The sequence below is a fragment of the Drosophila kikkawai genome, chromosome 2L (assembly GCF_030179895.1).
Source record: "Drosophila kikkawai strain 14028-0561.14 chromosome 2L, DkikHiC1v2, whole genome shotgun sequence".
NCBI lineage: Eukaryota > Metazoa > Arthropoda > Insecta > Diptera > Drosophilidae > Drosophila > Drosophila kikkawai.
Window position 1 is genome coordinate 21,596,264 of NC_091728.1, and position 21,611 is coordinate 21,617,874.

Consider the following 21,611-nt stretch of genomic DNA (forward strand, 5'->3'; position numbering starts at 1 on the left):
TTCTTTATCGTATGCAAATACACGGGGGAACAAAGGCAATTTGGCCCGGCTTATCGCTTATCTAGTATCCGATTTGTTGATATTTATTCATGAGGGGAAGTGTAAAATTTCCGGCTGCATTGATAATACATACACCCCAAAGGTTCGAATGCATTCACACAAAGCCCTAAGTCATAAATATGTGACTGAATGTTTGTAGAAGATAAGGCAGAAAAACGTAAACAACTTTACGAATTTAAATAGGTAATATTTATTGATTAAATGAGGCACTTGGTACGTGTTGGCGTCAGTGCTAAATAGTAAATATCATATCAATAGAAATATTTAACTATCGAAATGGTTTTGCCTCTTAAAACGAAGCTCATTAATTTGCAAAACAGCAAAATCGACGTGACACCGAGACAGAATGATCGTAAAGTAAGTATGTCCACCCATAAACATTTCACAAGGAAATATATTTATTTTTTACGAGCAAAACGATAAACAATTAACTAAAAATAAACAAAAAGTGTAAGGGGTCGTGTGACATGGTGTAATGAGGTTTTACAGGCAAGGCCAGGCCAGTGGTTACTCCGCATCCCGAACGTGACATCAACACATGGCTAGCCCCTAGAAATTCAGGTAGGAGAAAAACTCTGTACCGGGATTCGTGGAAATACACGCTGACTGCCTACAGAAATACTAAATATATGGAAGGAGGCAGCGACGAGACGCCTGTCATTAAGGAGCAGGCGCCAGGGACAGGAAACTGAATTAGTGCCACCTATGCGCCCACGCGTCCTGCTCTGCAGGATGTAAATTGACTTGACTCTATGTGAAAGCGGCGCAAAAAAAATCACAAAAAAATATATAAATAAAATGGAAAGAGTAAAAATCGTAGCTCAAAGGCAATTTGTGGCAATTAAAGATACATTCGTATGTGTGTGCCAGTGCAAAATTGCCTGCTTGTCCATTAGCAAAACGTTGGTTTTTGTGTTATTTTACTCAATTTAGTTGCCATTGACATTTGAACTTGGCCGTCTCTGATTGAAATAGACCAAAGAGTGTGTGTGAATAGAGGCAAGAGATTTATTGAATACCAAAGCGAGCCGAAGAATGGGAATGTTAGCATGAATAGATAGTTCGAATCTATAGTATTCGGTGGTATTTATGGGGACATTTTCAGGCATTTTTATAGAATGTTATCCATTTGGAATTTATGAGTCAAGAAGCGGCTATGGGTCTTTTGATTTTGGTTACCTTTCAGTGTGACTCAACTCACGAGTGCCTGTATCAATTAGGAGAAATACAAAAGTCTAGACAGCCAGAGCGAAGCATGAAGGATAGCTAAGGTTTCAATTTACAAGCTGTATCACTAAGGGTTCGATTTCTAAACAATTGCCAGTGTTACAGAAGGAGAAAAAGGTATTAAAATCAAACTAAGTTTAGTTTAAACTAAGCTTTGTTTGAATGAATTTAAAAATAGGTATTATTTGTTTAAAGTTAAGCCTTGAAGAAATGTATGCAGAACAAAAGAACTCAACTAAAATATGACCTGTATTTATTTTAATTTGGATTTTAAATTCAAATATATTTTTAGAAATTTACAAATTCTCAACTGTCTTCTGATTTATTTTTTCCAGTGGCTTTCAATGCTAGAAAACTTTAGTGCAACCAAAGGCCACTTGGGTGGGTGGCTTCCATTGCGATCGGGTGACTCTGCGACTGTTTTTGTGAGCTGGCTGCGGTGTGTTATGGTGTGGGGTCCGTCCGCCAAATACTGTGGCTCAGACACACCTTGCACACGAAATAACCGCGAACAATGACGCTGCTTGGCAATCGCAATCGCAATGCCTCGTAATTAGCCACGTTTGACTTTTCGTTGGGCAACAAACAATGCAAACTAAAGCGGCGGAGAAATAAATATACATTTTCTATGCTGCCTTTCAAAATGGTAAGTGAATAGAGAAATATTTTGTAAAATTGAACAGAAACTGGTTTTGCCACATGTCCATCAAGAGGTTTGCTAATTGACCTCTGAAAATTGAATCTGCGGTCGGGTTTCCAATCCAATCTCTTGGCTAGTTAACTGAAATTGATTTTGATTTTGTTATGCTTTTGCCTCGGCGGCTAATTAAAATGAAAGTTTTTTACCCCGGCAAAGTGAAATTGTTGGAAGCAAAATTGATTGTAAATGCAGAACGCGAGCAGAGAGAGAGAAAGAAGGAAAAATGCAAGCCAATTGCACTTGCAATTCCAATTTCAATTCCAGCAATTTCAAATGTCATAGAAAGCAATCGAGTCGACAGGCAAATTGAAATAATTGCCAAGACAGAGAGTGAGCAAAATATGTCCCAGAGCAAAAAATCTGAAAAAATTCTATGCAAATTTCGCTGAGAACCAATTAGCATGAATTCGAAAGTGATGCAAGTCGGTCAAAGAAAGTATAGTATTTCTTGAGTGTAAAATCTGGGAAAATTCTCTCATCTAATGATGGCCTCAACCTTTAAACTAAGCTCGATTCTTAATGATGTCACTGCTATTTTTCAAGCGGAGACTCAATGAAAAAGCCTCAAATTCCAATTAAGCAACAAATATTCAGGTTTTCTCTATAAATTCTATAATTAAATAACCTCTAATAATAACCCTTACAAATCAATGATTAAATTTTAAATTCTGCTTAAGCAAATTACAAACATTGTTTGTAATTATCTACACACTCTCTGATTTTATTTATCTTTTTCCAAGATATTTGTTCAGGCCCATCTCAGCTGTCTACAATTTATGATTACATAAGCTGGGCTCTCTACGCCAAATAAACTTGTTCGCTTAACACGAGAGAACTGTGAAATCAACTACTATGAGTAAAAAAAATGTTTGTAAATAAAACTCGTTTAACACTCGCAGAGCAACAAAATAGGCAAACGGAAACCTGTACTTAGTTTGGTTTTTGTATTTGCGTTTTACCTGCCATGTAAATTTTTAATGGCACAAGTTTTTCATTAAACAACTACAACTCGAAATGTTGAGGTAATAAAAGAGCAAAAATTAATAACATGGCATGCGTAGAGTGTTGGAAAGAAGTTAGAGGTTGGAATATTGAACAAGTTAAGGCAAATTGCTTAAGGAAAAAGGTAGGAATTTGTAAGAAAACAAGTTTTTTTTTACAATAAAAAGGTTACAAAGTCTGGGAAATGTGGCTAGTATCTTATTGAATTTTAAAATATTTTTGAGGGGTAAAAGAAAGTGATATATTAACATGTAAATAAGAATGTTATTTCTCAATTATCTAATAATAATTAAACATTTAAATCTCTTTAAATATTGCCTAATAAAATCTCATCTCTGTCCAGCATTTGTTTCTCGCTGCCAAGAACATAAATCACCCTGCCCCAAGTAGCCATTGTACAGCAAACGTCATGACCATATGCCACATCGATTTCGATTCCCAATTGCACTTCAGCTGCGATGACAGACGAAGAGTCGAGAGGCAAGCGAGGCGAGGCGAGGCCCTTTGTGCGGGAGGCAAAAAAACACTTGCAGCTGTTCCAGATCCACTGCGGTTGCATTCTGCTATTCCAGTATCAGTCCCAGGCACCAGAACCAGAACCAGAACCCCGGGAACCATACCATTCGCTGGCAGCTGGCGGTATGAAAGTTTTTCTGGGTCAGCAACGCATTGGAAGCAAACAAACAAAACGCGACGTTGGCTGCTTATGGCAACTTTTCACTTCTCCCCGGGCCCGGTCCCAGTCCCGGCCTGGCCAAACAAAGACAACAAAGCGTGGCCAGAAGACAACAGCCGCAAAATGATTCCCCAAGCCATCTCATCTCGGCCAGTTGGGGATAAGCATCTCATCTGGTGGCTCTGTCTATGTTTTTGCCTTTGCTTTTGGCATCAAAACTGCAGCCGGAGAGGAGAGCCAGCCTATCTGCAACTATCTTGGCTTGCCATCTAGGCCCGGCGAACGTGGCGTATGCGCAATATGGCCAACAAGCGAAATAAATGGGGAATGAATAAGGAAAAGGGGATACCCTGTAAAAGCACTAATATGACATAATCCAAAAAGCTAAGTTTCAAAATATGTAAAAATATATTTCTTCATAAGAAGTCTTTTTTAAATAAGAAACTATAGATTTTTGTGATATAATATTTCATAAAAAATCCCGAGGTATCAAACTTGACAAACTTGAGCTCTCAATGCCTTTTGGCAGGCAGGGGTACCACCTCCTCTGGAGCTGTGTGCCTGCCATGATTATGATATACATAAATCTACGGCTCATAGAGAGAGATGCATGGAGAAATGGAGAACGAGTGGCAGTGGCGGGTTCAAAGACCGCCAGTTGGCTAATAGATTTCACCATAGAGTTCTCAGCGATTTTGCCGTTTTGCTGTGAAAATTGAAATTCCTCAACGGTGTGTGTGTGACCCAAATTGCTTTTCTGAGCCTCCGAGATACCAATTAACGAAACAGTTGCAGTTAGCCAAATGTATCTAATCATGACAAATTATATTGTGCAAATAATCGAATCGGGAGACGCCGCCAATTATGTTAATTGATAGTAAAAGTCAAGTCTCGGTTGGAGTTTGGATATCGCTATTTTTGGCTTTTAAAGCGTCGCCTCTTGCTAATTAAGAGCGATCTCGAAATGCAAAATGTTGCAATTAGTTTGCGACAAGGTTTCCCACTTGGGGCCTGAGGAATTTATTTATTTATTTTGTATTTTGAGAGTTTTTTTTTTGGAAAATCCAAGCCTACTGGCTTTGTGTTGGCTCAGCTGCTGCTATTTGGGCCAGTTATGTGCTAAATTTGCCAATGTTTAAACAAAACTTAGAGCCAGATAACACAATGCAAATACAAAGACAGCAACGACGAATGACGAATGCGAACAAGAGAAGTGCAAACATCAAGGAAAGTTGGCATCGGAAATAATGAAAGGGTACCCAACACCCATTACCTAATGTTGAAACCAAGGGGTATATGTATATGGTAATCAATTGCTGAAAAACAGATAAGATAAGATTGTCTGTCAGAATATATTACATAAGTAAGGGGGTTAATTACAAATAGGCTTTGTAAAGTTCCTTGACCTTGCTTGCTTTAGAATTTATTTTCGAAGAATTTTTAAAGATATTTATTTGTCTCTAAAAAATCTTTGAAAATTAACGTCCCTGATATAACAATATCTCTTCTTTCGGTTGAATTAAAATGTATTTATTTTCGTTGGCCATTTGTCAGCCACAAGAACATCGCATCTGTTGGCTAGTAAAATTGATCTGCCTCATTCTATTCGAGCTCCACTGGCATTATTCACTCTCTGGCCGAGTCGTGTCAGAATGTCAGGCAATATAAATGGCCCGATGTCGGCCTCCAGTGTGTGTGTGTGTGTGTAGTGTATAAACTAGCATGTGGTCATAAATCGGGCCATCTAGCCCGTCTGTCGAAGCCGAAAACTTAGCTCCACAGTTTTGTACTTTTTTCCCCCGCTCGGTTTTTCACAGTTTTCTGTTTGCTCGGTTCTCGCGTATAATTCTCTTTTTTTATATGTTTTCAATTTGGGTCAATAACATTTGGCAACTTCAGTGCGTCGCCAACGAGAAAAAGAAAAAAAAAAATAAGCACAAAACCTGCGAAGCCGAAAGGCGCCAAGTTCGCCAATCGGAGGCCAAATTCTCAAACGAGCAAACAATGGCTGCCTAAGTTAATTGCAATAAAATAGCAACAAAGGCAACTATTTTTCATTAATTACAAATTAAACTTAGCGCAGAGTAATTTTCACAAATTTGCCATTAAAAAATAGTCTTTTTTCCTTAGCTAGAAACGATTTGTTGGGGGAAAACAAAGTAAAGCGAAAGCGATTAAAATCGCTGTATATATATTCATAAATCGATCGGAATAGTTTGCATATACATAGAAAACGTCAGCGGAGAGACAAAGTGAAAATTTCAGACGACATAATAAAAGTATTAACAGAATATTAAGTTGGAATATCTGGGCTTATTTATGACCCAACATAATGAGAAGTGAAACAACTTTTACTTTTGCTGGGACAAAAGCTATAGCAACACAAAGAGTCACAGATTCTTTTGAGTGAAACTTATTTATTTATTTTTTGTATCTCAGAGAAACTGTAAATTTTTGTGGAGGGGAAAAGGGAGGCATTTCATAATTCCAAACAAAAAAAAAAAAGGTGTGTGGGATGGCATGCATATATCCCTCATCTAGAACCGATTTCGCCATATAACCACTTTATTTGTCAACAGTTGACATCCGACTGTCGCAATTTTGTCAGCTCTCAATTTGTCAAGATTTTTTCGTAGGAAAAACCAAACAGGCAGCTGCCAAAAAGTGTTTTCTTGTACAAACACAGAAAATTGTTTAATCATTAAAGAAAAAAGACAAGAAATAAATATAATAAGCGACCTTATCTTTAGTCTAAATTTGTATATATCAACAAAGAAGTGATATCTTTTAAAGCAAATAAAGACAGAACAAGAAGACCTCTAAAATCGTATCTTATCACAGCGAGATATGTACATACACAGAGCGAAAGATTGGGGGCGATGTTAAGGTAGTACCCTGTTAATGAGGCAGTGTCAATGTTTGGCCAAAGCTTCCACAAAACCCAAGCATTGTTTTCCTCTACGCAATTTCATATTTTCATTTTTTATTATTTACCAGCAAGTCAATGTCGTCGTCAACACAACACAACTTTAAACATTACACAATAAAGCAGCTACAAAAAAGCAAAATAACAGCAGCAACAACCATTGCTGCTTGGCTTTTCATGCTTTTTAATGCCGCATTGTCATCGCATTTGTTGCCATTACTTGGATATATATATGCATATGTATGTGCCATATCTATATATGGAATTGTATGTAAAGACCCCACAATTGTTGCCAATGTGAATGTGAATGGGTTAATGGGGGGAGATGGTGCCACAGGGGGGCTAAAAATGGAGAAAGACGTGTGAGGTGGCACCCAGCACTTTGAAATATGATATGGTAAATGGAAAATAAAATGTAAGAATCACCAGAACCAAGGGGAATTACTTTTACTGGTGATAAATTCAAAGAAAGTATAGAAAATCTTGGAAGAAAATAATAATATTTATTATAAAAAAGCAGAAATGATAGGGAAACTAGAGATAAACTTGGGTAGAAAAGAAATTAAATCAATTATTTATTTAAAATATATGATTTAATACTTTTCTGTTTTACAAGTTCGTTTTTTACATTTCAGATAAATATTCTTAATAATTTCAATTAAAAAAAATTATTCATCGCTCTGTGAGGTAATTTTTCAGCTAGCATTGAAATTAATGGTGTCTTGTACCTAACCTACCCTTATCTTGATCTTTGGAGTGATAGCTACTCTGAAAAACACTTCTAGGAAATCCCTATCGAAGGCTACTTTCTCTCCTGCCACCCCGGATCTCTCTTGTTTACCGACTTCATTGATCTATCAGTTCCTAGACTTATCGGGCATGTAGGATCTCTCAGGCACTACCTGCTCTTATCTGTTGTATTTTAGGTTTCACCATATTTGCCTCCTTCTGCAGAGCATTTCCAGTTGTCTGGCGTGTGGGTTTTCCTACGTCTGGAGTTTTCCCCTTCTCACTCAGACTTTTCCCTCTTGTGTGGGCATTGTTGCTGGCTTTTAATCAGTCTGAGGCCTGACATAATCGTCATCATCCTCAACATCATCATGGTCATGTGGCCTTTGTCAAAGAGCAACATAAATATATACATATATTCTTCTTTTTTTATACTTTTTTTTCTCGTTTTTGCAAAATGCAAAATGGATATCCGGTGCTGGTCGTTCCAAGAAGGAAGTGCTCGCGGTGGCTTTAACAATTGACTAACTGAACGATTGACTAAATGACGCAGAACCACAGGCCATGAATCACTAAAAAATACAAGAGTGGCAGACAGAAAAGGAGTCTTTTCATTAGCAGTTTTTCTCTTCTCCTCGCCTCCATTATTTTTTTCCTTTTTTTTCAACCCATTAATCGTCGGCCATTATGCAAGACACGCGCCTCCAGCTCAACTGCAATCCATATGCATTATTTCAAGGGGGATATATATACAGGAAGGGGGGTATATAGTACCAGGTATAGGAGTTACCTACACCTCTGCACCACTGATCGTTAGTTACATGGCAGCCATTTAAGGGCAGACAGTCTTCGAGTGGCGACAAAAAGCGAAAGCGTTTCTGAGAGACCTTGAGGTGGTTTCTTCAACTCGTTCTGGGTTTCAGAATTCTCCAACCTCTTTTGAGTGCACAGAAAGAAATACTGGGATTTTAGGGTAAATGAAATATTCTTTTGCATTTAAAATTCTCAATTACAAATTACTTCTTTCTGTATTTCAAAGTGCACACGCAGCAGGAGCCGTTCTCAAAACGTTTCAAGTGGTTTCCTTGGCGGAATTAGCCGGGGGAAACCTTGACATCAAACGCAGCGAGAAATTTCCCCAGCTGATGTGTAGGCATCGAAAGTATCTGGCAGATACACAAAGGGACACAGCCAGCACATGTGTGTGTGTGTGTGGAATGCTTACGAAATCGAACGCAGAGAGGGCGGTGTGAGTTGAAGATACAAAAGTATCTGCTAAGCAAGCAGCGAAAGTTTGTTGCTTTTTGTTTTCAGCGTCATCATCATCATCATCTGTATCTTCAGAGCAGACTGAACGGGGCCCCAAAAGATAACACCAGAGTGTGTGTTGTGTGTGTGTGTGCTTGAGACCGCAAATAAATAAAACAAAATGAATTAAATGCGGATAAAATAGCTCAAGAGATAAAGGAATGTACAATTCAATTCAAGGTGGCGATAACAATTTTGGGAATTGGGGAATCCGAGATGGAGAACAAGGCTGAAAACCTCAATTGGAGCGTGCGATCTATCTGTGAGGTTGGCGAAAGTTGTGCAAGCCAACAACAGATACACTCCAAGTGTATCTTCAAGACGCGGAGACCGGGAGAAAGAAGCCGGGGTAGAAGTAAAAGTGCGTAGGTAAAAGCTCTCGACTCCGAGACCGGAGAATGCGGCTAATGGCCATAATGATGATGAATGCAATCACCAAGCAGCACAATCACAATCTTAGACTCAATCACAATCAACAGCCCAATCATCATCGGTGTTCCCTAGACCCGAGACCAAAACTTGATTCCGCTTTCGCTGCAGAGAGGCTGCTTTTGCTTCTGCTTCTGCTGCTGCGTGATTTATACGAAATGTGTCAACTTGGGGTCTTCTTTTGTGCTTTTCCAATCGAACACCAAACGATTCTCAACTTTCTAGGTAGCCGGCAACAATTTGTAGGCACTGTCTTGCGACATGAAAATTACACAAAATTACAAAAGCATCGCTCAACACATGTGTTATCAGCGAGGCGTTCGGAGTTGACTTTATTTAAATTAAGCAACTTAAAAGCAAACAACGAGAGAGAGAGCAAGAACCAAGTCATGTGTGAAAGAGCCGCCTTTTTTTTATGGAAATTACATTAAAACGCGAGCGTTTTTCATTCAGCTTTATATTTTTTGGTATTAAAAAGAGCCATATACGGTGGCGGTTGATGTTGATAAGCTGCCGCCGATCCCCATCGAGAATGGTCCCAGAACAGAGCCCACAATGGTTTTGATGGGGCATTTCAAAAAGACATTATCGAGGGCATTAAAAAGGGGGAATTAAAGTGCAACCAGCGACTCTAAAACTTAAAGTTCGAAGATCACTAAAGGCTTGCAGCTCAGTGGCTTTGAAACTGACAAATCTTTTGATTTTTCCTTATTTCAATATGTAAGTTTTTCTTTGTACTTTGATATCTGCTCTATAAATAAGTAATTTTATTTAGAAATATTATTACCATAAATTTCCAGTTAAATATAAGATTACAGAATGTTTTATAAATCATATTAACTATATAGATTTAAATTTAAACCTGCTGAATTATCGTTTCGTTAAGCTTTATTTATTATTTCGAAACATAGGCCCTGAAATCGATTCTGTAATTTAGGTTTTAATTGGCTCAATTCCTGTTTAATAATTAGCTGCCCATTCTGCTAATTAAACCGCAAATTAAAATGATTTATTTTTGGTTAAAAAGGGGAAGCAGCCTTGTATTTAACACCCACAAAAAGTGCTACAACACGTTTGTGACTAACCAAAAATAATGCTAAAAAATAAAGAGAACAACAACAACGACAAACAACATCAATTACAAACGCCCAAATTGCATTTAATTAATGGAAATGTATCCGCAACGTAAAGTGAGGTTTTTGTTGTCACAACACCGAGTTTAGGAATCGAAATTGGTATTGGAATTTGAAATGGGCTCAGATCGGATAGGGGATCGGGTGATCTGGTGTATATACAACCCACACATGCACGGAAAAAATATAATTTAAATGTGTTTACAATATTAATTATAATTATTAAGTATATTTTAAAATGTTTTTAAACATTATTAAGTGTTTTAAAATATTTTACAATTTTTTTAAATATTTTTAACTGTTTTTAAAATATTTGTAAATAGTTTTAAATATGTTTAAATACTTGTAAATATTTGTAAATATTTTTAAATATTTGTAAACATTTTTAAATATTAGTAAATATTTTAAAATAATTTTTAAATATTTTTAAATATTTCCTTAAAATTTGATATAATTTTTATGTGTACCTCGCGATTGTTGTTGTTGTTATTATTGTTGATGTGATTGTTGTTGCTGCTGTGCTGCTGCTGCTGATGAGCGTTGCTGCTGCTGCTGTGATGATGGTTGTTATTGGTGTTGCCAGTATTGCTGGATATAGAACCCGATATACGCGATCCGGGTGAATCGCGCCATCTCAATACCCCCATGACGGCCTGACGCACCCAACGTCGTTCGGCGCCTTCGCTGTAAAATGCCACTGTTGTTGCTGTTGCTGCTGCTGCAGTAGTTACTGCAACTGTTGCTGCTGCTGTTGCTTTTTCAAAAATTTAGTTTATGACTGCATTTAAGCCCTTTTGCAGAGTCAAGAAGTCACCGAACTTGACTTATAAATATATCAATACTGGAAATGCTCTTTATCGCAGCATTTATTTTAAGTTAAATCTTGGGTTTTTTTTGTGATGTTTTTTTTTTAAGTAGAAATTGCAGTTTATTTAACTCAGCTTATCAGTGCATTTCTTTCTTAGAAGTTATTGTTAATGATGCTTTCTTTTCTTGCTAAATATTTTAGATATTGCTGCTGCTGTGGTAAAGCCTTTGATTATCTTGGTATTTGCACCTTTTTTAAAGTTTTTCGAGACTTTAAAGTGCTGTTTTCCCCCAGGTGTTGCAGCTGTTTTCGCTGTTGCAATTTCTGGTGTAGACGCTGCTTCTTAGAACTGCCTTTGTTACCTCTTCAAGGGTTTTACTTCTCTTTTTTTTTCGCTATGGTGGGCGTTCTTAGATCAAATTACTATTTTTTCTAGATGCTGCTGCTGCTGCAACTTGGCTTAGAAGGTCTTCGAGGGTTTTTTCCTTTAAGAAGGCGTTCTCAAAGATATATATTTTTCCCTTTGGTAATTGTTATAATTTTTAGCTGGGCTTTGCTTTCGGCTGATTCGCTCACACACAAAAATAACGATATATTTTTTTTTATAAATATCTCTCTTTTTTTACGAGTTTTTGACGCGATATTTTGCCTGTTTTTTGCGCTTGCCTTACCCGTTTGACGGGTTTTTCGGTTCGCGGATTCCAGTGACTGTCAAACCGCGGCTTATATGCAAATATCGGGGGCTTTCAAATTTTCGGCCAACCGAATTTCTAAGCAAATAATTTCACTGGGATCCGGGCTCATGCATATATCAAGTATATATATATATTTTTTTTATGCGTGTTATTTTTGTAAATGCACCGCACAAACACACACACTGAATGCACGCACAATATACAGATTTTTATACACCGCTGCAGTTTGGTTTATTGCACTCACAAAATCGGTTTTTCGGCTTTCGGTTTTATTTCGGTTCCATGGAGAAACCGAGAAAAAAAGATCGGATCCTTCTTATTTTTAAAAATAACTCGAAATGCGTGCGCTCGTTGGCCGCTGTTTTTGTTTTGAATTCGTAACGAACAGAAGCACGAGGGCGCGGGAAAGATTTTCGAGGGGCGAGTTCAACACGTCTGGTTGCGGCAACGGAAAAACGGCAACTGAAACATGTTCAATGCTCAACGCTCTGCCTTCGCCGATGTCGCACAGTGGACGCACAGTGGGACGTTTGCTGGGAATTAGTGCCAGTTCAGGGGAACTCAAGAAGTCGGGTGAGGTTTTGCTAGAGGTTATTGATTATAATTAATTAAACTAGGGCAATCTTATTCTTTTATTCCTTAAAACATTGTGCTATAAGTTTATTCTTTGTTACTTTATTTATTAAAAAATGTTTTTTTTTTAATTACCACAAATTTGAATTACAAATATTTTGTTTTAATATAGGAGATATTGCTATTCTATTCTAAACTTTACTATTTGTATTTTATACAATTAAATAAACTAGTTAACATAAGTAGTTGTAAATCAATTGGTTCCACTGTGCGCTGCCGCTGCTTTAGTCAAGCGAGCTCTTGAAATGTAAGTAAGGAAGAAAGAAACACGACTGTGAAATACCTAGTATCTTTAGTAATCTATATTTATAATACATATATGGTTTTAAGAAGCAAAGCCGTAATAAGTAATTTAAAAGATAAATTAATAGAAACAAAAAATTCATTTTATTTATTAATTATTTTTATAAAAATATATTTATTTAATTTTCTTATTTGCCTGTTTCATAAATTCTTAGTTGACACCAAGCTAATATACCCTTTTACCCCATGGTTACTGGGTATTAATATCCAAGCTTGGCGTTCAATTGGAGCAGCATAAGCCAGAATGAGACAACTATAATTCGCAGAGAAAGAGAGAGCTGCCTGCTGATGAAGAGAGAGCATGCGTGGGAGCTAAGAGGGCGCCAATTTTGAATTGAGTGTTTATATATTTTTGCTTGTTGATAAATAATTGAAAAAATAAATAGCTGTAAGTATCCTTCAGGTGAAAAAAAGTACTTTTTCGAAAAATGAAATGTTTAATTTATTTAATATTTTTACTATATTTAAAAGGTTTTATTTAACATTATAAATATTATATACTAACACACTATATTATTTGTTTCCCTAATACTTAAACATTTACATATTTCCATCAATCCAAGAATTTCCCCGGATAGCTAGGGGACATATTGGCCTATGCGTGGTCCCACGAGGATCGTCCTGATAAACCTAACCTAATAAACATTTATTTTTTTAACGTATAAATTTGTTTAATCATAATAGCATGACCTAATATTTCTATTTATGATTTATCGCAAAATATAAATTATTAACGAGAAGAACAATAAATTAGCGATGAAGTCATATTCAAAAATTAATAATTTTAATCATCACACATTTAAAGATTAAACTAACCCACAAAGGAAAAGCACAAAATGTTATCGAGATAAGCTTTACTCAGAACAGAATTACATATATTTTATCCCTATTTCATTGGACAAAAGCCCCCCATTTGCTTATTGTTCTTTTTCCACCCCCTCTTTACTATATAAACTAACCGAATTTATGATTCCTTCTAGCCTGACCTTGGCATTCGAGACTTTAAATCTATCGTGCTATGAACTACAAACTATATATAGTTTGATATGGCATAGAGTCTTTGGAGCGGAGCAATCAACACGTCCGTTTATAAACAAAATGTGACCAGAAAAGAAGTGAAAGAAGAATACAAACTATTTTTGTTTAGTTTGGTTGAAGTGCACAACAAAGAGCTAAAGATATAACAAGAAAGGTGGATGGATAATAACTTTAACTAGCAAAAGATAGAGTAGTTCGTGGAAATTATAAATATATTTAGTTAAAATATGGATAATCAAGATGGAGAAAGATAGATACTTCAAGAGCATATTAAAGATGTCCCAAGACTTCATTGAGGTACTAAATACTTTTATATACTTTTAGAACTAGATACATTTTGTATTAGATACTTTTAGAACTAGATACTTTTTGTTCTAGATACATTTTGTCACCAGAAAAACTCCTAATAATTGAATGTTTATTAAAGAACTTTACTGAGGTACTAGATACATTTTGTACTAGATACTTTGGTACCAGATACTTTCCGTACTAGATACTTTTTGTTCTAGATAAATTATGTCACCAAAACAACTCCTAATAATTTGTAGTGCAGTTAGATGTCTCGTTTAATCTTCGCAATTTGATGGATATTAAGTCTGAAAGATAGATGGACAGATAGACGGATCGCTGGCTTCCAGAGCGCTTCTCTTCTCATGGTTAATTGGTTATGCCGCCGAGCCCGCATCTGAGATCCGAGGCAGAGCTTTAAATTCCATGTGAAAGAGTTTTAAGTTGCGGTTTGCTTTGCCTTTATTATTACTCGTATTTTTTACTTTACTTTTTGTATTTTTTTTTATGTGGCCGTTGGTTGTGTCTGTCTGCCTGCCTGTGTTGCCGCTGTCAGCTGGCAATCAACAACGAAGTCAGCGAGGCAGCAACAAGGTAAACATCACTGGAAAAAGGGGAAAATGGTGGAAAACCGGGGGAGGAAACTCCGAGGAGTGGGAGGATGACACAGCCCTAGGTTAATGTCAGAGATCCGCCAAAAAAAAAATAAAGAAGCCAGGCCAAAGGAAAATATTTTAAAGCTGCATTGTTCGAACAAGGAGAAAAGAAGAGGAAATTAAAAAGCCACAAATGAGTAACGGAAAGATTTCCACATGGCAAAGTTGAGTTGCAGAGTTAGACAGAGTCAGGGAAAATTTAAAGAGAGAGAGATAGAGGGAGGGGACAGACCGCATGCAACAAGCGGAAAATAATTATAAATTTTAAGTGCCCCGGTGCAGGAGTGATAGGGACGGTTTCAAACTATGAGTATCTTTTTCGGTTTGCTTGGTTTTTTTTTGGGATAATTTACAGGCCTGCGGTACGGATACGTGTAGGTAGATGATATGGCGATAAACATCGCACTTCTCTGACTTAGAATTCATACGTGAGTGAGTGTGTCGCCCTCTTGACACTCGAAAAAATATAGTTTGATTCAAGGAATTTTGTTGTAGGTATTAAAAGTAAATATAAATTTATTATTATTATTTTTTTAAAGTTAGGTTGATTTTTATTAATTATTTATAATTATTCAAAAATAATTTATTATCAATACTGCTAAAAATTGCATTACACCCAAGAAAAGCGCTCTTAATATTTTATTGCCTTCTTTTAAGCACCTTTAAAAATTTATTTTTTATGACCAGCGATTTCTCTGGCCCTCCTCCTTTTATATAGTATTTTTTCTCACTGCATCTGCTCTTTCTATCGCCGTTTCTCCGCCTGTGATTATGCAGCTCACTTCGCTGGCGCTGACTGTGGGAGTAGGCTGCTCCGCTCAGGCCTCAGATCTCCGGTCTTTTTCGACCACGGTCTGCACTCGAAAGAGACAGCAACTGAGGCGGAGAAAGAGAAGGAGACTAAGACGGCGATAGACAACGCCGACGTTGTCGTTGCGGCTGACGACCATTGCAATTAACAACTTCAACGTTCGTTGCATTCGCTGCGAGTCAAGTCCAAAAGCAACTCTGAGCTGCCAAGGGAAGCGGAGAATCGGGAGAACCGGAGAATCCGGGGGTAGTGGCTAGAGGAAGCGAGTGAGACAAATTGCACAAACTGAGACAAAGACATAAGAGACTTCTAATGTGTGTGAGTGTCTGAGCAGCTAAAAGCGAGGGCCCGTGAAAAATATGCAAGAAACAAGCAGAGCAACCGAAATGAAAATGGCCAAAGTATATTTTTATAATGGGAAAGGAAGGGAGAATTAGGAAGAGAGAGAGAGCCAACATGTTGGAGGCGGTGCAGGGAGCCAGGCATAAATTTCCAGCGAATCTTAGATGGCGGAGGGTTCTCCTCCATAAAACAAAAGACCCCAGATTTCCGGCTTCATGGGAACGAAAGTAACAAAAGGTGGAAAAAGCAGCCAACAAAAAGCTGGCAAAAATAGTGCAGGGGAAAATATATGCATATCTTTAGACTCTTTAAACAAATACAAAACAAAACAATTAATTAAGGAATTAATATATTTGAAAAATATTTATAAAGTTGATGAAATGTTCAGCATTTTATAAAGAAATTCTGCCAGAGACTGTTGACATTTTATAACAAATTTTAAATACATTAAAGTTTAAGAAAATTGAAAGTAAAATATTATAAAAATATTAATATTAATATTAGGGTACCAAATTCCAAGTATTACTTCTTTTACTTTTCAGAAGTTCTAATTTTATAGCATACTTTCTGGCCCATATTTCGATTTTTAAGACATTTAAATATAAATAAATAAATGGCATTAAACATTACCTAGTTATCATTAAATAGTATAAACCCCCTTTATTTTTTATATATTTATATCGTCAGTCTTTATTTTTTTAGTGCATAAAAGTGGCAACCCAAAACAACTGGTATTTGGGCAGCTTAATTAGCCGCCAAGGACGACGGCGACGGGGTGCGGAAAAAAGGTGGCGTCGGAAATTTAAACATGCCCAACGCAAACCTTTATTAGCCCCAAAGTATGCTGGGGGGAAAAAAAGTGCGAGAAACTATGCAATGGGGAGCATAGATACGCAGGCGAATAAAATAGTGAACCGAAATGGAGTAAAAAAAAAAAAGAAAAGCAGAGGGAAAACCATACCCAGAGGCATGCCAGGGTCCATGAAAATATGCATAGTGAGGAAAAGTCTCACACTCACACATACAGGAATGCCATTTTCCCCGGCGGCACGTGGCCCAGCCTCGCAGTTTGACAGCCACTGGACCTGACACCAAATTCAATTTTCTCAACTTGAGCAAACATAATTTTCATTCGAAAAGAACAGGGCCAACCCAGTTTTACCTCAAGATTCTAGGCGAGACTTTTAGCCAGACTTCATCTTCTCCCCCTCTAGACCCCTTTTGCGAGAAGAAGGCCTGCATAAAAGTTTCCTGGCACAAAAAGAGGCACTCGAATGCGGATGAGAAGAGGCTGAGTCTTGGGTCTAGAGCCTCGAGTCTCGAGTCTTGAGAAAATGTGGCATATATGCGCCGGCTTCAGGGATGCGGGTTGCACTTTAGCTGCTGCGTTGCAACAACCACTTGTGGATAAAGGGAAAGCCGAGGGCGGCAAGGCTGTTGCCTTTTGATATAGAAAAGTTTGCCTCCGAAATTGTTGCGAAAACTAAATTAAAATCTGAAAAGGGCTATGGAACTTGCTTGGCTGCACGCCCAAGGGTCGGAGAGGGAGGGTTCAGAGAAGGGAGATTGAGAAAAGGCCAAACAGGAAACGTTATAATTCTCGAGGAAGGCCAAGTGGATTATGCTCCAGAAATTTGACAAGGGATTAAATTGGGAGTTTTTAAGTTTTTTAAAGGGGTCTTAGGCAGAAAGGGGATTTATTGGGTCAAGAAAATGCAAGTCAATCATTAAAGGAAATACATAATTATAAACATATTTAAGTGATTTTGTCAATAAGGATATTTGATTTAAAGTTTTTAAAAAATTAAACAATATTGATAGTGATATCCTCGGCTTCTTCTTAGGGTATATTAAGTTTTTTAATGGCTTTAATCTAATTATTAAGACATAAAACGATTTGTTTACCGACTTTTTGGTTTTATTGCATATATTTAAAACATTTTGAATATTTTTAAAAATAAATTTGTATTAATTTATATTTTTTTATAATTTAATAGAATTTTTAAAGAATTTTTTTTTATATAATTTATAGGTTTTTAAAAATTGATTTAAATTTTCATTACATTTTACCTGGCGCCACCTGTGGAGTAATGGCCACACTACCATTCGGTTAGTTTGTATAACAAACACCTAAAGGCGCCACCATAGGCCTTTGTTTGCTATAAAATCCGCTAGGTGGTGCTGTTAAAGCGACATCTAACGGCTGTTTAAAGAACTTTAAAAGTGCTAGTTCACAATAACAGGTAAGACCGCCAGAGACCTTATAAAACATTTTCCTAAAAAATTTATTGTGCCTAAACGGCTAAAGTTAAAATATTAAATTAAATATCATAAATTAACACAACACTTAAACTATTATTTGTAAAATGTTGTATTAAAAAATATTTAAAGGTATGGGAGTTATAGGGAATCTTCCGACCTCCTTTCTCCTACTCATAAATTCGTAAATTTTACTATGATCGATGTGAAATTATTGGACATTTATAATAATAAAAAAATTTTAAAAAAAATTAAATACTATACAACAACGCAACCACAACCCCCTCCCTCTAGCAAGATCTAAGCTTCGTAAGTTTAAAATTCGTTAAAATTTCGCCAATAAACCTTGCGATAAAGAAAAGAAGGAGAGGCCACACCTGACAGCTGCCAAAAAAACTTCAAAAGACCGCAGCTGAATAATCGTAAAAATCGACATCAAACCGTGCCCAAAACGACTCAACCAACCACTTAATCCTAGGCGGCACACACTCGACATACACCACACACCCGCACCCATAAGAATTAACCCATGACAGCCAAACAATTTGCCTATTAAACCGAGGGAGACACCCGGAACCCGGCAAAAAGACCACAACAAAAGCGCAGATTATGTCAACTTATACAGATGTTTTCGGAAAAGGTACAAGTCGCGCTAGTAGGTTTTTCGGCTCCTCCTCGGCTTCAGGATGAGGTATTGTGCTCTTTGTTTCGATTCCCGGCCTGCCTGCCCTCCACTTCCACTTCCACATTCCCCATTCATTGTCCCATTGGCAATTTTTATGACCAGCCAGCCAGTCAGCAGTTAAATGAAATTTTTACAACTCTCCCTTCCCGGCAGAGGTACATATATGTATATTGCAACTGCAAGTCGGACTTTTATGGGTCAGTTCATCACACACTCGGATTAGTGGAGCATATGCTCGGGGACAAGGCGACTCGATTCGACTTCAAATGGGCCAATGACCCCCCAGCTGGACAATTGCCAGCCCTATTGTGGTTGGTCACGGTGTGCTTTATCGTGCTGTCATGTTTGGTTTGAGGGGGCAAAATGGGTTAACTGGGTTGCAGTGCCTGATTTTTTGTCATATTTATCAAAATAAAAAGCAAGAAGATAGCCAGTGTGACCTTAAAGCTAAGGATATTTATAAGCTAAGGCCACACTTGACCTTAAATCAGCTAAGGTCACATTAAGCAGACGTTTGAAATAGGTTTTGAGTTCAATTTGAAGCTGAATTTAAAAGCTTAAGAACAGGAAGTGTTTAGGAAATCCTTATATTTATAATTATTGATATTTTTACAATTTACAAAATTAAATAAATATAATAATTTAATATTTTTTAAAGTACCTACAATATTTTCTTAGCCAGCTCTTTTCTTTTCTACATTTTAAACTATTTCTTGCCCCCCAATAACCCCTTTTCTGCCAATCTTCGCCTTAAATCCCACAAGACATGCAATAACCCTATTTCCTGTGACATGAGGTTCCCCTTGGTTGGTTTTTTCATATAGTTTTCTTAAATGTGGTTACACACCTGAGAAAAGTACGCGGGCAGGACGCAGCGCTGGTCGTCTAGTCGCGAGCACTGCACACGCTCCAGTAGCTCAAACAGATCCTGGGTGGCTCCTCCGCGCAGGCGTTCCGGACTGTGGGTGACGCTGCCTCCTCCACTTCCTCCTCCGCCGCTGCCGGCCGGCTGCTTCTGTGTGTTGGCCATGAAGGCGTGCTGACGTCTGTAAGAGAAAAGAAAAAAGGAAGACAGGAAGCGGGTTAATAACTGGGCACGCGAAGTTGGCACAGCTGAGCTTCAGATTCGCAAGCACGCCATCTCTTCATGGTTCGGAGACAGCCAAAGGCAAAAAAAAACTAAAGTAGAAAACTTCAATTGACTGAGCAAAACTCAAGTGCCACCAGAGGGTTAACCTCCGTCTTGAGCAGGGGTTAAGAATCGGTTCGGTTCGGTCTGGGAATGTGAACACGATCAAAGGGCCACTACAGTGCTCAAGACTTCCTGACTTCGAGAGCGTCTCGTTGAGGCAATCTCAAGGAATGATCGATGGTTTTCTAAGGACAGCATTTATTTTATGAATGAAAAGCAAAGGTTTTGAAAGGAAATTATAAATTAAATGTATTAGGTACTCCAAGGAACTTGATTTTTAGGATTTAAAAGGGATTTAATAGAGGAAAATTAGTTGGATTTCATATATTGATTTCTATAAATTTATAATTGTAAATGCTAAAAATATTCTTTAGTTTAGAACTAAAATTAAATAAATTAAAAATGCTGAAAAAAAACGTATTTGAATCCTAATTTTAACACCTTTCCCTAAGTAATTTACCTTCTTACATTTTCCCACTAACCTCACCCATTTTCCTTTTCCTTCCTCGAAGTTTTTTCGGTCTCAGAGTCAAGAGCTCTTCAAACATAATCCTGAAGCCTTTTTTCTTGGCTCTTCGAACATTTTTTGAAGCTGCTCTCTCAAAGAATTATGAGTGGCCACTCAACAATACATATTTTCCTGTTGAGCTGCGAGTTCTTATTTCTTTTTCGAGTTTCTATTGTCACTAGTGCGTATTTTTTTTTGTGAGTCTTGTGTGAAATTCAGTGTTCTTTGCTTTTTTGTGAAGTTTATGTTGACATACAAACGACGAACGCCTCGAAATGAACACAGAGAGAGAGAGAGGGGAAGGAGGATGTCTAAGAAGGATGTTTACTCTGCATTGTGCAATGTCCTTTGACGTTGCTATTGCAGCTGCTGACATGCTCCAAATTTTTCAAAATAGCACAGACCGAGTCCGCTCACTCAATCTCTGTTTATTTTTAACAGAAGGAGGAGCTCCCGCTGCCTGACACTCGTAAATTAACACCTACCCATTCCTATTCCGTGTGGAGCCCTTGCATATGAAATGATGACAGTTATGGGAAAAGGATATCAAAAACACATCCAAACTTCTACGAAGGCCTCTGTAATATATATCCTGTGTGTTGATAGTTTTCGAGTGCCTGTTTTTGGGGCAAAGTGGCGGTGAAAGTGGACATTTTTTGAGGCAATACCCCGTTCTAGAGTCGGGTAATTGGAGAAGATATATGGAAAGAGGCGCAACTACTAACAGATGGTGATTATATGGATTTTTTGGAGGTGGTTACTGTTGAGTTATTCTCTAGAGAAATGTTTTTAGTAGGGGGATTGATTTATAAAGATTTATTTTCAGCTTTTATGGCTTAGCTAAACAATATTTTAAATTTTTTATGGCCATCCTTAACCTTCACCCATTTTTTCTATCCAACTTAACCCATTTTTTTCAAGGCAATAAAATTCAATCAATCAATGGCTTTTCATTGCCTCACATTTCACAGCATTTTCTGTTATTCATAAATCAAACGATTTGCTTTTTCCTCATATTTCTAGGATTTGCAACAAGCTGTGCAACATGCATTTCATAGATTTTACAACTATTTTCATTGCCGTTCGATCGAATTACGTAGCCCAAAACAATTTTATTGCATTTTTATGACAATTTTTCACATGAATTGCTCGACAAATGGCAATGAAATCAAACTGAAGCCAGGCAGGGCGGTCCGTGAGGGA

General features: G+C 37.3%; 1 protein-coding gene across 5 annotated transcripts in view; it reads right to left on the bottom strand.

Moving 5' to 3' along the window:
• The window catches only part of RapGAP1 (Rap GTPase activating protein 1), a 102,068-nt gene that overhangs the window by 23,322 nt on the left and 57,135 nt on the right, over positions 1 to 21,611 (bottom strand). For 4 of the 5 annotated variants that reach the window (XM_070283953.1, XM_041775989.2, XM_070283955.1 and 1 more), the window contains one exon: positions 19,556 to 19,754. In XM_070283953.1, the coding sequence (XP_070140054.1) occupies positions 19,556 to 19,754 (199 nt within the window). Of the gene's footprint in view, positions 1 to 10,657; positions 12,156 to 19,555; positions 19,755 to 21,611 lie in introns of those variants that run through there. The other variant, XM_017177980.3, reaches the window with a different exon arrangement.